Genomic DNA, 16,228 nt, shown 5'->3' on the forward strand with positions numbered 1-16,228 from the left:
AAGTCCCCTGTGTCCAGCAGGTGAGCAGGAGCCCAGCAGCTGCCGCAGGCCGGATTCTCCCAGCAGGAGGCGCTGGTGCCCTGAGCCAAGCCAGACCCTGGAGGGATCGGGATGGAGTTGCCTGTGCCAGTTCCGGCCATTTGTTCCTCAAATGCCACCCCCCCGTGAGGCCCACTCCCCGGCTGGGACCGGTGGCAAGTGCCCAAGGTGGGAAAAGGAGGGGGAGGCCTGAGTGAGCCATGCAGCCGGGGGAGGGGGGGCTGGGGAAAGTCCAGAGATTGCACAGAACGGCTCAGAAATTCCAGGACTCCGGCTTCCTGCGGGTGCTTTTCCCATCAGGAGGAAATGCAGATATGCTGGAGTGCGAGGCCTTGTAATGCACAGCCATGGAGGGGAGGGAGCCGAGCTCCAGGCCCCGTGCTCTGGGAGACGAGCTGGCTGCCCTGGCTGGGTGTCGTGGGGAGACGGGATCCTGCCATGGGATCCAAGTGCCCCCAACCTCAGGGACAGGTCGGCTCCTGATTCCTCCCTTCCTGGCCCAGACTCTGCAACGGGCCAAATTGGACTGGCCACAAACGGGGGAAGGGGGGGCGGGTCGGGCGAGGGCATAAAACGATGCAGGGAGGGAGAGGATTTGGCCTCTCTTCATATAATTAAACCCACACCAGTTACCATGACAACAGTGCTGCAAAAAAACCACCCCACATTAAAACAATAGTGAAAAAATAACCCCAGTTCCCCCTCCCCCCACCCCAGGACAGGTGCATTTACATGGTTACCCCACCCCCAGGGCAAGGTGTTGCCCCCCCCAAGCCAGCCTGGGGGGGATTGATGGGGTGAGGGGCCAAGGGCAGAGCTGCCCCACGCCCTGGTCTCCCCAGCCTGACCTTTACCACCGGGGCAGTGGACGAGGTGACTAATCACGAAGGGTCTGACTGTGATGTGGGAAGTGGGAACTGACCGAAGACCCCCAAGCCCATTCCGCACCCCGGGCAGGGATGACTTTGGGTCACTCGTGAGCTGGGGCTGGGGCACAGCCGGTGCCCCCAGAGGGACAAACCCTGTGCCCCATCCCCCCGCCCCCCCCGAGCCAGCCAGTCTGACCCCCAAGGCCGCTCGCAGCCCTGAAGGGGAAATGCCTGACACCTGGTTTACCAGCTCCAGCTCCGCCTGCCGGGGGCTCAGCGCAGAAGGGGGCTAACCGGGTTCCTAGCGCTTTGCAGGGCCAGCCAGTGACAGCCGCCGGTATTGTTAATAACTGACACAGCTGAGTCCCGGCCGCCCTCTCTGGTCAGGGAACTGTTTCCCCCTGCATCTCCTGTCCCCCCTCCCCCCACTAATCCCTCCCCCTAACCCCTCCCCTGCAATCCCCTCCCCTCCCCCCACTAACCCCTCCCCTGCAATCCCCTCCCCCTCCCCCACTAACCCCTCCCCTGCAATCCCCTCCCCCTCCCCCACTAACCCCTCCCCTGCAATCCCCTCCCCCTCCCCCTCCCCCCACTAGCCCCTCCCCTGCAATCCCCTCCCCTCCCCTACTAACCCCTCCCCTGCAATCCCCTCCCCCTCCCCCCACTAACCCCTCCCCTGCATCTCCTGTCCCCACTCCCCCCCCTCCCCCTCCCCTCCTGTCCCCACTCCCCCTAACCCCTCCCCACTAACCCCTCCCCCTCCCCCACTAACCCCTCCCCTGCAATCCCCTCCCCTCCCCCCACTAACCCCTCCCCTGCATCTCCTGTCCCCACTCCCCCCTCCCCCTCCCCCCACTAACCCCTCCCCTGCATCTCCTGTCCCCACTCCCCCTAACCCCTCCCCCCACTAACCCCTCCCCTGCAATCCCCTCCCCCTCCATACCCTCCCCGCCCCCGGCGGTCGCCGGGCCCGGCGGGTCCTCCAGGCGCAGGGGCCGCTCACTCCCGCCCGGGGCCTCCCTCTTTCCTAGAGCGACCGCTCGTCAGCGTCCGGGCCGCAGGGGCCGCCCCTCCAACGGCAGCGGCTGTTGCTAGGAGACAGAGGGACGCGACTTGCTGCAGGGGGGAGGCTCAAGAGGTACCGGGGGGGGGCAGCCGGGGGGGCCCCTGGCGGCAGGGGACCCGTGGGGGGGGCAGAGGGCCCATAGGGGGCACCCTTGGGGAAGGGGGGTAGTAGGGGGGCCCCTGGCGGCAGGGGACCCGTGGGGGGCAAGCGGTCCGTGGGGGGAGGGGGCCCCGTGGGGGGCACCCTTGGGGGAGGGGGGTAATAGGGGGAGGGGGCCATGGACGCGGGGTCCGTGGGGGGCTCATGGGGGGAGGAGGCCCTGGAGGCAGGGGTCCCGTGGGGGGCTCATGGGGGGAGCACCCTGGGGGGAGGGGGCCCGTGGGGAGCACCCTGGGGGGGAGGGGGCTGTCTGCAGCGGGGGAGGGTTCTGAGCAGGGACCCTGTGCAGGGAGGGGGGCGCCCCCTTGGCAGCCTCTCACCCGGCTCCCCCCAGCCCCGCAGCCATGCCGAAGAAGGGGCGCAAGGGGCGCAAGGCGGCCGCCCTGAGCGAGGAGGAGCGGTTGCTGCTGCTGCAGCAGAAGATGCTGGCGGAGGAGGAGCTGAGCAAGAAGAAGGAGGACATGCTCACCCAGTTCCTGAAGGCGAGGCCTGGGGCGCGGGCGGGGTGGGGGGCCCAGCCGCTCATCGCTGTTTAGTGCCACCTGCGAATTGCCCCCTGGGCGCTGAGCTGGAACCTGGAGCTGGGCAGGAAAATGGCTGGCGGGGGGGGGGCATTCGACAGAAAATGTCGACTTTTGGGCCAACAATCAAAACCTACAATTTTGCTTCTGAAACGTCCCCCGCAAGGGAGCTGTCGTTCCAGGGCCTCATTCTCCCACGTGAGCCGGGCTCTCTGCCCAGACTGCGCTGGGCTCTCCCCTCGTAATGCTGAACCAGTGTGGCACATGATGGGCGTCCCTTCAGTCCTTCTGTTGCACGCTGCTGGGAGCTGGCGGAGTCTCTGGAGCTTGCGCAGTGCTTGGGGCTGCAGGTTCCACTTGAGCTACTTAGATACTGGTAGGTGGTTGGGATGTGCTCCCATCCAGCCAGTGTAACCTTCTGACCCACCCCGCAGGACAAGCTGGCGAAGGAGGAGCACAACAGCGCCCTCAACATGAATAAAATCAACCTGCAGTGGCGCACGGTGCTGCGGGAAGTCAAGGCCAGAGAACTGCGCAAGGACATTGAGATCCTGAGCCAGACCTTTGAGCGGGTGGTGGACTGCAAGGACAGTGTCATCCAGGTAAGCAGCAGGGGTCCTGTGGGCCCATGAACAGGGTTGGAAGAGTGGCTAGCAATGCCCCCCAAGGAGAGGAAACGTGCTCAAAGCAGGGTTCCATGCGCCCTGCAGCCCTCGCTGCTGCTGAGCTCGCTGGCTCTGGGGCCAGCGCTGCAGTGCCTGAGCCTTCTCTGTCATCTATGCAGTCGCTGGCCAGGGACCTGTCTGAGGCAGAGGCGCAGTACACTCATGCCCTGTGCAGCCACCTGCACAACATCGACCAGTTGCTACAGCTCCAGCGGTGCCGCCTGAGGTACCTGGATGAGGATTACAACACCGAGCTGGAGGCCCTGAAGAAGGAGTTTGAGACAGAAAGGTACGGGGGTGGGGTGGGAGGGGAGGATCGCCCGCTTTGGGGGAGGGCACAGACAGGCAGGTGATGAACACAGGGATGGGGAACCAGCTTGATGGAGCCCCAGGGCCATGAGCCCTCATCCCTGGCCACAAGGCTCTTGTGCTGAGCTCCAGCTGTAGCCCCACTACGGAGCAGCTCCCCAGAGCTCTCTGGGTAGCCATCAGCTGCTGTCCCTTCCCCTCCGCGGGCCATGCTGGCTCAGCCCTGGCGGCTCACCTGTGGCTTCCCCAGGAGGATGATCATCGAGCACCAAGACAAGGAGAGCCGCTACCTGCGGGACGTGCTGCTGGCCCTGGAGCAGAACTTCAGTGAGAGCGAGTACGAGGCCAAGCTGGACTTCCAGAGCACCAGGGACGACGTCAAGAACAAGGTCTGGGCTGAGGCTGCTCCATGCCAGCCTGGGGCAGGGGAGGGGCTTGGTGACACCAGCCTTCCTCTGGTTCTTCAGCCAGCAGCTGGTGGCTGACTCTGGTGAGGAGCCCCTCCTCCTCCTCACACTCCTATGTGTGCAGGGCTTGCTAAGGCACAGGGTATGGGCAAGAGTCCATCTCTACCACAAGGTCCTCCCCACTGCCAGCTTAGGGGGCTGCTGCCCAGTCCCAGTGGGACTGGGGTGGGGGAGCTCCCCTCCTGGGGTGGGCTCTGCAGGCATGGCTGGCCTGGGGAGTCAGAGGAGGGGAGGCTGGTGGCTCAGGGTGGGTGAGGGGCTAACATGTCTCCCCCCCCCAGAACCTGGAGGAGAAGCACTATCTGCGTGTGCAGCTGGAGGGCACAGTGGAGGAGCTGTGGAAGCGGTTCCAGCAGGCGCTGAAGAACTACACCGAGGCAACAGAGGACCGGAAGATTGCATTTGAGGCCCTCAAGCTGAAGGATGAGAAGAGCTCCAAGGAGATTGAGATGCAGATGAAGAAGCTGCAGAAAATTCAGGTCAGCGAGGCTGCCCCACCCCAAGCCCTGGCTGTAGGAAACAGGCCTTCTTGGGGGGTTATGGGGTTCCCTGTGTGCTGAGCTCCTCACTGACTGCTCCGGGCGCCATTTCCCTGCCAGGACTCCATTGGCATCCTGAAAGGCAAGATCACGGCACACATGCGGGAGGCCGAGGAGCAGAACCGGCGCTTGCAAGAGGAGAAGGAGGTTGTGCTCAAGCAGCTGCAGAAGCTCAAGAGCCAGATGAACCAGGCCAGGACCAAGGCCAGAAGCAACCTGGCCAAGCTCACCCTGGAGAGCAGCACTGCCCTGAAGAAGCTAAGGCGTGTCCTAGAAAAGGTAAAGGCCAGAGTTCCCCTAACCCTGCAGGAGAGGCCTCTGCCCCGCCCATGGGGGCCCTGCTCTCCCATGCATAGCACTGGCCAAGGACAGACAGCAGAGAGAAGTCCCAGCCATGCAGCCTGGCTGGTGGGAGACTCGCTTCCCCCAAACCCATCATCCCTTCCTGGCCCCAGGGAGACACTTCTGCCGTCCCCCTGCATTGTCAACACAATTCAGCACCCCCCCAGGAAAAGTGCCCCCTCCTGGTTTCCAGAGCACACAGCCATTCTCCACTGCTCATCGAGCTGTTCCCAACCGGCCCGCTAAGGCCTCGCTTGCCCCTCAGGCAGAGCTCATCCTGAGGCTGGCAGAGATGTGTCGGAAGCTGGAGACCGAGGAGGAGAAGGTGCTACCATTCTACGCCTCCTTGCTGAGCAGGGAGGAGCAGGAGAAGGTGGAGCAGGTCTCCCTGGAGAAGCCTGGGGAGCAGCTGGCCCAGGTAAGGGGTGAAAGCATTTGGCCTGGTCCTGGACCCCCTCCCTCCCCTCAGGGTGCTGGAAGGAGGGCAGGGACCCAGACGCTGTGGGTGCCTAGAGGCAGGCTGGCATAGCTGGTGGAGAGCGTGTGCCGCACCGGGCGGCTGGGGAGAAGGTTGCTGAGAACCGTGCGCTCTTTAATTGAGGGGACAAGCAGAACCAGATGGGGTGCATTGTGGGAGCCTCCCCCAAGCCAGCGCTGCCCCCCCTCAGCTCTCCTCTGTCCTTCCAACTGCAGCTGATGCAGGATTACCTGGGCCTGGAGCACTTCTGGCAAAGGTACAACAAGGTGAAGCTGGAGCAGCTGTCTCTGGAGCGGGAGAAGGCAGTGCTGTGTCAGGAGAACCAGAAGCTGCGCCTGCTGCTCAAGCAGTACCTGGACGGGATCTCGGTGAGCGATGAGGTTCTCAGCAGGCTCAACCCACTGCTCATCGTCAACCACAAGCCCCATGCGCCTGGGCCTGCCGGCAAAGCCCACCGAAAACGACTCCTTCACAATGTCATCGAGGCTGCCCACGAGGTGCCACACATCCTGTGAGCTGCGCACCTACCCAGCCTGGGGCATGCTGGGAACTGTGCTCTGCGAGCTGCGGCAGCTTGTGCCTGGCGCGCGTGGCTGGGCGAGTCGGGCGTGAGGAGCGGCGAGCGCTTCCCCCGTGGGGCTGTCCCACTTGCTGGGGAAACTCCGTGCCCATTAAAGGGTTGTACTGATCGCAGTGGTGACGCCTGACAGGGGAGTGTAGGGGAGCCGAGGGGCATCCAGGGACATGGCTCTACCCCCGCGTTGCCAAGGCAGGCTGGTAACCCTGGTGCAGCACTGCAGCCTGCAGGCCAGGCCCTGCCCCAGGGAAGCACGGCCCTGGGATTGCCTGATCCTGGGAAAGCGCAGGCAGGTGGCCACCGTGAGCGAGATGCCGTCACTCTCCTGCCCTGTCTAAGCCCTGGGAGCTGGCTTGGTCAGGTTCAAGCCGGTCCTGCTGCTCCGGCCCCCTTTCGGCTTCCCCCAGGGACCCTGACAGAAGCAGCCACAGAGCAGGTGCTGACACTGTGGGAGGGGAGGAGGTTTATTTCTTTTTGGCCTTGTTTCTCTTCTCCTCCTTGAGCCTCTTCTTGGCTCCCCGGGAGCTGCTGGCCTTGTGGTAAAGGTGGTAGCCAATCAGGCCCAGCAGAGCCGGGATCAGCCCGATGCAGAGCAGGGGCAGCACGTCATTCGTCAGCTTCTGCCAGTAGCTGGCCCGGGAGAGGCCAACCAGCTCCACATCAAACTGCAGCACGGCATCAGCTGGGGAGAGAGGGAGCATGGCTGAGCGGGGCTCCCCTGCACACGCGGCAGAGGTGGGAGTGGTCCTGACCCAGCTGGCACAGGGCATGTGGTCACTGCCCAAGCTCATGGGAGGGCACCAGACAGCGCTGCTCCCCCAGAGCAAAGCAGAGGCAGCTGCAGCTCTGGGGAGTCCCAGCCCTGCCATGTCAGCTCTGGCAGCCTCTCCAGGCAGGCCAAGGACTGAAGGGGCTACAGAGCCCAAACTCCCTCGCTCCTTGGCGGGCCGGGTGGGGCACAAGGTCCAGCTCCGGGGCTGTCCGTCAGCCCCGCACCAAATCCACCAGGGAGCAGGCTCTGTAGCAGGTGTTGCTGGGTAGCCAGAGGGCTGGTGGGGGCACCAGGGCTTGGCTCTGAGACTCAGGCCGATTAAGGAAGATCCCACGTCCAGCCAGGCTTGGCAGGCGCGGAGGCGGCAGTTACCTGGGACAGCAGGCGGGGATCCTCGCTTGCCGTAAGCCAGCTGAGGCGGGATGATCACCCTCCGCTTCTCCCTGCCAGGCAGAGGGAGAGGCACATCAGAGCAAGGGCCAAACCGTCTGCCACAGCCCTGCCATTCGCACGCAGCATCCCCTGCCCAAGGCACCCCATCCACCAGGGAAGTGCGACCACTGCTGGGGTGGAGCACAGCACCGCTTCAGCAGCCACACAGCACAACTCCATCACAGTTCAGGACAAGAAGTGTCTAATGCCGCATCAAACTGAAACTGTACCTGGGTAGAACGTAACCGATAGAGCTGAGCTGTGCGCAGGCTGCTGAGGGTACCAGCCCGCAGGGGCGGCTCTAGGGATTTTGCTGCCCCAAGCACGGCAGGCAGTCTGCCTCCGGCAGTTTGCCTGCGGAGGGCCCTCGCGGCTTGCCGCCCCAAGCACGCGCTTGGCGTGCTGGGGCCTGGGAGCCGCCCCTGCCAGCCCGTGTCCAAGGAGAAGGGCCTGGAGGTGTTAAGGTAACGAGAACGCATTAGGGCCTCCTCGCCAAGGCAGCACGTCCAGCAGCAGGTGGCTGGGGCGCTGGCTCCGTGACTGAGAGCAGCTTCCCGCGAGGTTTCGCATCCAGCCCGTGACCCGGTCCAGCCCTGGGTGGGCTAGAGTCAGAGCTGCATGTTCATCTCCAAGCGCTTGCAGGCCCGTGGCTAAATCCCAGTCCCGGGCACCTGCCTGCAGAAACCCAGTCCGCACGAAGGGAACTCCGGGCCCCTGCCGCCAGCAGGCAGCCTGGCCCAGCCCAGAGGGCAGGCAGAGAGCCCCCTTCCTGTTCCAGGAGATGAGCACACACCGAGAGCCAGGCCCAGCCTCCTGGAGAGAAAATGCAGATACAGCAAAGAGCTGGGCCCCCCGCCTAGGCTCTGACCTGATTTTTACCATGTTTGGGTCTCCGGCCCCCTGCCCACTCTGCTGATCCAGCCCCGTGGGAAGCCCCGTACTGGGAGCAGAAGGGGAGCACCGAGGATCCCCATCTTGTCTATTGCTTTGGCTGAGAGCACTGAGCCAGGATGCCTTTCCCCAGCCACACCACCACTGCTCTTGCTAGCAAGCCAGGGCCTCACTTACCCAACGCACATGTCTAGCAAGCTTTGCTCCAAGCCTGGGAGGAGGGAAAAACCACAGAAGAAGAGACACAGATCAGGGGGATTCTCTGAAAGGCTCCCCACCCTCCTGGGTGAGGGGCCTCTTTGGGATTGCTCATCTTCCCACCCCCTGTCGCAGGAGGCCTCCCTTCCGAGCCCCCGGCCCCGCTGAGCTCTGGCAGGCTCACGGCACCAGGGGGTTCAGCCGCTGAAAGCTGCCACAAGGAGGCAGTGACAGCAAGGGCCGGGGTGCCAAGGAAGTGGGAGCAAGGGCTGGATGTGGGAGGGGAGAGTCTGTCACGCACACACCGGAGCAAGGGGCAGTGGCCCCTTCACACACTGTCACTGCAGAGAGGACAGGCAGGGGAACATGTCAGTGCGTTCCAGGGGCAGCCGGATTCAGAGCAGTGCAGGGGGCCCGTGCGGCACCTGGTCCTTCCAGCAGATGCCAACAGAGACCAGCCGGAAGAGACTCCTGCACCTTCCACTGCAATCAGTGTGTCGCGCCAGGCGCTGTACGGGCCCCAACCGAGATCGTGCCGGGCGCTGCACAGGCCCTGCTGGGGAGGTGCGGACAAAGGCCGAAAGAGGTTAAGTGCTGGCCAAGGGCACGCACGCAGTCAATGGCCAAGGTGGGAACAGAGCCCAGATCTCTGGAGGCCGGGCCCGGCCCAGCCGCCCCCGATTGGGGCCCAGGCTAACGTACCAGGGATCACCTGTCTTTTACCCAGCTCCACCTGCAGGGGGTCCCGCGAGAGCGAGGTGTCGATGACCTGCCCATCCTCCAAGCTGCCCTGCGGGGAGACATTGACACACGCGGGTAACCCCCAGCGCGGGCACCCTGCCAGCTGGGGCACGAGGCCCTGGGGCGAGGGAGCTCCCGCTGCGCCACCCCGACAGACACGCAAAGGGCCCTGCCAGGGAGACGCCGGCACGGTCCCTAGGCCTCCCCGGGGGGGGGGGGGCAGCGGGGCGGGGGGCAGACGTGGGAACAAAGCAGCGTGAAGGGCAAAGGTGGCAGAACGGCTGGAGTTCTGCCCTCTGCCGCTCCTGGGAAGGGGACACAACTGCAGCCCCCCCGGGACACAGGGGCACTGTTCTCAACCCTCCCCCTCACAGGGGCACTGCCCCCAACCCCCCCGGACACAGGGGCACTGCCATCCCCCCCCAGACACACACGGGGGCACAGTCCCCACAACCCCCCCCCCACAGGGTCACTGTCCCGCTGCCAGCCCCACGCCCCAGAGACTCAGGGGCACTGCCCCCCCCCACGTCCCGGACAGGGGAGCCGCTCACTTCCCCTGCCCCAGCCGAGGGGATCCAGTCACCCCCCCCGCCGGCCGCACCGCCACGTCTGGGGCTCGGCGCCCCCCCCCCCAGGTGGGAGCCGCCCCGGCCTGGCCCCGCCCAGGGCGGAAGAAGCCGCCGGTGCTGACGTGTCCTGCGCCCCCCCCTTACCGTGTAGTGAATCTCCACCGTGTCGCCCAGCGCCGAGCGCGCCGCGCAGTCCTCGGGGGGCGCCACCTGCGGGGCGAGCGCAAGGGGGGGGGTCACAGCTCTGGCGCCGGCCCCCCCCCGTGCTCAGACACAGGCCCCGCGCCCCCCCAGCTGGAAACAGGCCCGCGCGGAGCTCCCCCCCGCACCCCGTTCCGGAGCGGGCCCCCCCGCGGCGCCCCGCGCCCTCACCAGGGTCTCCAGCTGCGGCGCGTGGGGGGGTGTCCCGCCGCTCTCCCCCCCCCCGCACCCCGTTCCGGAGCGGGCCCCCCCGCGGCGCCCCGCGCCCTCACCAGGGTCTCCAGCTGCGGCGCGCGGGGCGGGGTGTCTCCGCCGCTCTCCCCCCGCGCCCCGCACCCCAGCAGCGGCAGCAGGAGGAGGAGGGCGGCCGGGGGGCGCAGGAGCATGGTCAGCGCGGAGCCTGCCCGGGAGTGTGTGTGAGGGGGGGGGGCCGCTAGAGCTTCCTGCCCCCGCCCCGCCCCGCCCCGCCCCGCCCCGCGGCCAGCGCCGCCTGGTGCCTTCCCGCCCCCTGTCATTCAACCCAGGACTTCATGGGCCCCCAGCAGCTCCGCCCCGGCCGGCCCCGGGGCACGTGCGAGCTGAGCCCCGCCCCCCCCCCGCACACCCGCTACCCCCGGCGGCACCTGGCCTCGGGCCGGGCTCAGGAGCCCTGGGGCCCGGCCGGGCAGCAAGACAGCGGGGGGCTCCAAACTCGGGGTCACTGCGGGGGGGGGGGGTTGTGAGCATGGGGAGCCAGATACACCCCTGGCACACACACACCTGGCACACGCACACCTGACACACACACACACACACACACACCCCTAACACACGCACACCTGGCACACGCACACCTGGCACACGCTGTGAGGCAGTAGGGAGCAGGATGGATTGACCTGGGACTGTCTGCACGGGGGAGGGGAGAGCAGGGGGTACCTGAGCCTGTAACCTGAGCCAGGAGGGGGGTGGGGCCAGGTGACACCTTTGCCGGACAAAGGGAGAGGAAGCGGGGGGGGGTCGGCTGGAGGGTTTTTCAGTTTGGGGCTGGCTGGGAAGAGGCAGGAACCCCAGGGCTGGGGTCTAAGCTCCCTGCCCCCCCCCCCAAGGGACCCAGCTGAGGAGTCCTGGTTGTACCTACAAGCCCTGCTTGGGACTGTGTCCTGTCGGCTAATGACCCTTCTGTGTTACTGGCCGGCTGAGAGTCCCGGTGAATCGCAGGAAGTGGGGGGTGCAGGGCCTGGACCCCCCACACTCCCTGACACATGCACACCTAACACATGCACACCTGGCACACACACCATACACACACACCTGGCACAGGCACACCCGGCACACCTAACGCACACACACCTGGCACAGGCACACCCGGCACACCTAACGCACACACACCTGGCACAGGCACACCCGGTACACCTAACGCACACACACCTGGCACAGGCACACCTGGCACACACACACCTGGCACAGGCACACCCGGTACACCTAACGCACACACACCTGGCACAGGCACACCCGGTACACCTAACGCACACACACCTGGCACAGGCACACCTGGCACACACACACCTGGCACAGGCACACCCGGTACACCTAACGCACACACACCTGGCACACACACACCTGGCACACACACACCTGGCACAGGCACACCCGGTACACCTAACGCACACACACCTGGCACAGGCACACCTGGCACACACACACCTGGCACACCTAACACACGCACGTGTTTCGAAGGAGGCTGCACCCCCTATTTGTGAATGAGTCGGGGGGCACAGCCCCAGGTTCCAGAGCAAACTCCCCGGGGGCGAAAGCCCCAGTTTCCCCTGGGGTGGCCCGAGTTCCAGGCGGCAGCCTGGGGCTTCAGCCCTTTCAAACCTGTGCGGAGCTGGCTGGGCGGGGCCTTGCCTACCTGGAGCAGTGCAGGAGAGGGAGGGGGTCACCCACCACCCCTCAGCAAAGCTCCTTGGCCCAGCCCTCAACCCAGGGGAGCCAGGCTGGGGGTGCTGCAGTGCCCACCTTATAGACTCTTCTAATGGGGGCGGGGGATTCCCGGGTCTTCTGCAAAACCTGCGTTTAGGGCCAAAACTCCAGGGCTGGTGTAAATCACTCTCGCTCCCTTGGTGCCAATGGGGCCAGACCCCCAGCGGGTGTAAATCAGCGGTAGAGTTACTCCGTGTTGGCCGCACTCCAGCGCGTGCTCTCCGGCGAAGGCTCCCCAGCGACAGCATTAGCCGGCACAGAGCCGGGGAGCTGGGGAGTGGCGGTTCAGGAGGAGGCCAGGATGGGGTGTGGGTGTGACCACGTCCCCCTTTCCCCCTCCCCTGGGGCAGCTCCCTGCCCCCGACACACACTTTACCCAGGTGCAGAGCCTGTTCCCGAGTGCGCAGCATCCCACTGCTCCCATCAAACCAGCAGGGAACCCTCCTCCCCTGAGAGCAATGGGGCTAGTCCCCCAGCCCCGCCCCACATCACTGGCACAGACCCAGGCTTTGGGTGGACTGGGCCGTAGTGGGTTCCCGGTGAATTGCCCAGCTGTGCTAACGCCATGGAAGGCCACGGCTGTGGCCCAGGGGCTCGGCAAAGGGCAGGGGGAGGGGGCAGAGAGCAGGGGGCTGGTTCCCTAGGGGAGAAGACGCACAAGCCCCCTTTGCGGTATGAGAAGCAGCGTCTCGGTCACAGCGGGAGCTGGGCTGGTGGTAGGAGTGACAGCGTTGCTGAGCCCAGCCACTGGATCACCAGACTCCCGGCCGGCAGGGGACGTTTCTCTGAAAGCCCCAGTTCCTGGCATCTGCCACCTTCGGTTTTGTAAAAGTCGATGTTCAGCTGAGCAGAGCTTGGCTACGTGAGCACTGCGGGCCCAGCGCGCGGAGAGACCCGCGTTCATTCTGCGTTACGTCTCACGAGTGCTTTGGGGAACAGCATGTGGCAGTGGCTGGGGTGGGCTGCAACAGGGGTCTGGCAGTGCCGGCTGTCCCAGATCCCCCCCGACCTGACTTCCCTCCACCCAGGGTATGAGCAAGTCCAAGCAGGTTTTCAGGTATCGAAGCGCATCCCCTTGGGGGGGGGGGGGCTCCTTCACAAACAGGAAATGGCCCACGAAGAACAGACCAAAGACCTTCATCCTAGCAGGGAGACAGTCAGTCCCCGGCCCTTCACCAGCAGGGTCTGCTCAGCTCAGCTCCCTTCCCTGGGCCTGGACTCCAGTCTGGTCAGAATCCTGCTCCCGAGCCAGCTGTCTGCAGAGACCTGCCAGCTGTTCTCCAGGACAGCCCATACCCCTGCCAGCCTGGGCGTCCTGCCAGTGTGTGCGAGCAAGCGCCCTTTGCTGGGAACAGGCCTCCCTGCCGGAATCTCCTCTCCCCCTGCCCCTCGGGGCACAGCACTGTCTCTCCGCGGCCACGGCTCTGCTGTGGGCACTGCCGCTGCAGCACCTGCTTCCTGTAGTGGCAAAAGGGGCGTTTCCATCCACGGAGGCAGCCCACCGCTCTGAGCAGCCATAGAATTCTTCCACCAGCCCAGCTGGAGCGACACCAGGGGCCTCGACCCACCTAATCGTTAAGCACAGACTAGGCCCAGGAGAGCCACGGCTCTAGGAGCAGCTTCCGCCTAACGCCCCTTAGCTCACCCAGCTCCAGGGGCTCGTTTGCCAATTAACCAGGAAGTGGCCACCTGGGGACTCAGTTCCCCCCAAGCAGCCCCTCAGGCGGGCTGGATCGGACCTCCCTTAGAGTCCAGCCTGCTGGGTTCTGTGCCCGGCTCTGGGAGGGGAGTGGGGTCTAGTGGTTAGAGGGGGGGTTGTGAGTCAGGACTCCAGGCTGGGTTCTCTGTGAGTGACTCACTCTCTGTGTCTTATATTTCCTCAGCTTTCAAATGATTAGAACTGGGGGTGACATGCTGACTCTGCCCCCACCCCCAAGCACCTTCCAGCCTTGGCGTCTGGGGCATGCTGAGCTTTAAGGGCACCAAGCTCCCAGCACCAGAAGGTGGCAGCAAATCATCAGAAATTCCTCCCTTTCCATCCGCTCCCTACAGCTGGCGTTCCTAGGGCACCGCTAGAGGGAAGCTCGCAGCATTAGCATCCCAGCCGGCCTGGACAGGGCACTGCTGCAAACAGGGCCCTGAATGCTGCTGAGGATTTGACTTGCCAGAGACAGTGTCAACCTAATTGCATGTTTAAGGCCCCTCACCCTAACCGCGTTTCGGGCATCCAGCAGGTGCAGGCGGGGAGGGACCATCTAGAGCTTGGGGCCCAGGGCACTGGGGTAAGTCCTCAGCCATGCTGCAAACCAGCTCGCTGCCCTGGGCCTCAGCTCCTCCTCCGTGCTGCGGGCTAATGCTCCTTCCTGGCTGGAGGCAGGGACAGCATCTCACTCTGTGGGTGGGCAACTCACGGCTCGCCGGGGCCCCTGAGCGCCGCTGGGCCCCCAGATGCTACAGGAAGACACAGTGGCCGCAGCCAGATGGGGCCCCGCCGGGCTGGGGCCGCCCAGGGCCCTGCCCCAGAGAGCTGGGAGTCTGACAGGAGACATTCCCCACCAGAAAGACAGGCCCAGTGCCGGTGGGGCTAGCAGGGACCCAGTGGCAGGGTCGGAGCCAGGACGCAGAACCGGTCAGTCCATTTCCACCACACGCACAGCCCGGCAAGAGGCGGGTCCCATCACTCCGAGCCCTCAGGGGAGGAGGTTTGGGCAGATGCCTGTGAACAGGGCTGGGGCGTAACCTCCGTCCATGGCTCCTGTGAGGGCATCGCAGCACCTGCCGGGCCGGGGCCGGGGCCGGCTCCTGTGCTCTGGGGCGTGCAGAACAGGCCCTCGAGGCCATGAGATGATGCAGCGTGTGCTGTCTGGCCCAGCAGCGCCACGCCCGGGTCCAGCCCCACCCTCGTGCACATCCACCCATTTGGTGACAAGGGCGCCCTTGAGAAACGGGGCCTTGCTGAGCCGACGCTGGGGCCACACGGCCGTGGGCCGGCTTGAAGAGCCCTGGACTAGCTAGGGGGGCCCAGGCTGCCCAGTGTGAATGCAGCTCGGCGGGGATAGGGTCACGCTGGCTGCTCCTGTCTGGGGAAGGCCCCTCTGCCCCACACAAGGGGTGGGATGGGCTCGGCTCGCACACTCGGTAACAGCCCCCCCCAGCCACCTTGGCTGTAAAGCACCGAGCCTGGTGCAGAGCTGCCGGCTCTGAGGGACCCTGGCGTGGCCAGTGTGTGCCCTGACGGGGCCGGGCAGGCTGCGTTCGCTCTGTGCAGGGGCAGCGCCCGGGGCCCTGCTCAGGAGGGTGCTAGGAGCTGTACAAACGTTTTCAGCTGCTCCTCTCACCAGGGACAGCCCCACAGCCCCAGCGAGCTGCAGCCCCCAGTCGTCCCGCTCAGCAGTGCCAGGCTCCAGGGCTGGGTGGAGGAGCTGGCTCAGGTTGGGCTCAGCTGAGGGCTCGTGCGCCGGCCTGTGGGCGTTGGCTTTGCCAGGCCGAGCAGCGTCCAGCTGGGTTGGCAGCTGGCTGGGAGCCTGCCCGTTTCCCTGCAGCATGGGGGTATGGGGCCACCCAGCACCACAAGGCGCCGCGGGGGGCCAGAGCGTGGGCTGGGCTGTGGGGCTGGCTCCCAGGGCGACGGGATCGGCATGCCAGCTATTCCCCCGCCGGGACGCTGCTCCCATTGTCTGGGCCACGCCTGTCATTCCCCGGCTGCGGCCCCGCCACCTGCACCCACATACCAGCCCCCGTTGCCGTGATGTGGCGAAGACGGGCTGGCGGCTCGGGCCGTGAGGCTGTAATGGGATTACGGGGGCTGGGCCCCCTCCCCTGCCCAGAGACAATGTGAGATGGATGGGCTGGTGGGAAACCGGCACCAGCCTCCAGCCCGGGAGCGGGGGGGTCCCTCCGGCAGGAGGGTCCCAGCAGACCCCTGAGCAAAGGCTGCTGCCAGGAAGGGACACAGGATCGGGCCCTGTCACCTCAGAGCTCCTGCAGCCATGGCCTCTAACGAAGTGCCAGAATCAAAGCAGGAGTCCTGGCTCCTGGCCCCCTACACCCCACTCCCCCTCCCAGAGCCGGCAACAGAACCCAGGAGTCCTGGCTCCCGGCCCCCTACACCCCCCTCCCCCTCCCAGAGCCGGCAACAGAACCCAGGAGTCCTGGCTCCCGGCCCCCTACACCCTCTCCCACTCCCAGAGCCGGCAATAGAACCCAGGAGTCCTGGCTCCCGGCCCCCTACACCCCCCTCCCCCTCCCAGAGCCGGCAATAGAACCCAGGAGTCCTGGCTCCCGGCCCCCTACACCCCCCTTCCCCTCCCAGAGCCGGGAGAGAACCCAGGAGTCCTGGTTCCCAGCCCCCTGCTCTAACTCACCAGCCCCCATTCCCATCCCAGAGCCGGGAGAGAACCCAGGAGTCCTGGCTCCCAGCCCCCTGCTCTA

At 65.7% G+C, this 16,228-nt stretch overlaps 2 protein-coding genes across 3 annotated transcripts; one reads left to right on the forward strand and one right to left on the reverse strand.

The window, feature by feature from the left end:
- Nucleotides 1–1,925: 1,925 nt before the first annotated feature.
- On the forward strand, nt 1,926–6,151 carry CCDC65 (coiled-coil domain containing 65). Of its 2 annotated transcripts, none has more exons than XM_044995383.1 (9): nt 1,926–2,046; nt 2,468–2,615; nt 3,089–3,256; nt 3,439–3,608; nt 3,879–4,017; nt 4,377–4,574; nt 4,695–4,913; nt 5,242–5,394; nt 5,670–6,151. In XM_044995383.1, exons 2-9 carry the CDS (start codon nt 2,478–2,480, stop codon nt 5,967–5,969), a joined length of 1,485 nt encoding a protein of 494 aa, XP_044851318.1. In that variant the 5' UTR covers nt 1,926–2,046; nt 2,468–2,477; the 3' UTR covers nt 5,970–6,151. The 2 variants fall into 2 exon arrangements, with proteins under 2 accessions (XP_044851318.1, XP_044851320.1); XM_044995385.1 differs by having other exon boundaries at nt 1,929–2,046; nt 2,423–2,615.
- A 320-nt stretch (nt 6,152–6,471) lies between these two features.
- On the reverse strand, nt 6,472–10,267 carry FKBP11 (FKBP prolyl isomerase 11). The gene is made up of 6 exons (XM_044995386.1): nt 10,108–10,267; nt 9,779–9,844; nt 9,027–9,114; nt 8,304–8,337; nt 7,176–7,246; nt 6,472–6,713 (listed from the first exon to the last, which is right to left on the reverse strand). Exons 1-6 carry the CDS (start codon nt 10,219–10,221, stop codon nt 6,496–6,498), a joined length of 591 nt encoding a protein of 196 aa, XP_044851321.1. The 5' UTR covers nt 10,222–10,267; the 3' UTR covers nt 6,472–6,495.
- Between the last annotated feature and the right edge of the window lie 5,961 nt (nt 10,268–16,228).

The sequence above is a fragment of the Mauremys mutica genome, chromosome 20 (assembly GCF_020497125.1).
Source record: "Mauremys mutica isolate MM-2020 ecotype Southern chromosome 20, ASM2049712v1, whole genome shotgun sequence".
Lineage (NCBI taxonomy): Eukaryota > Metazoa > Chordata > Testudines > Geoemydidae > Mauremys > Mauremys mutica.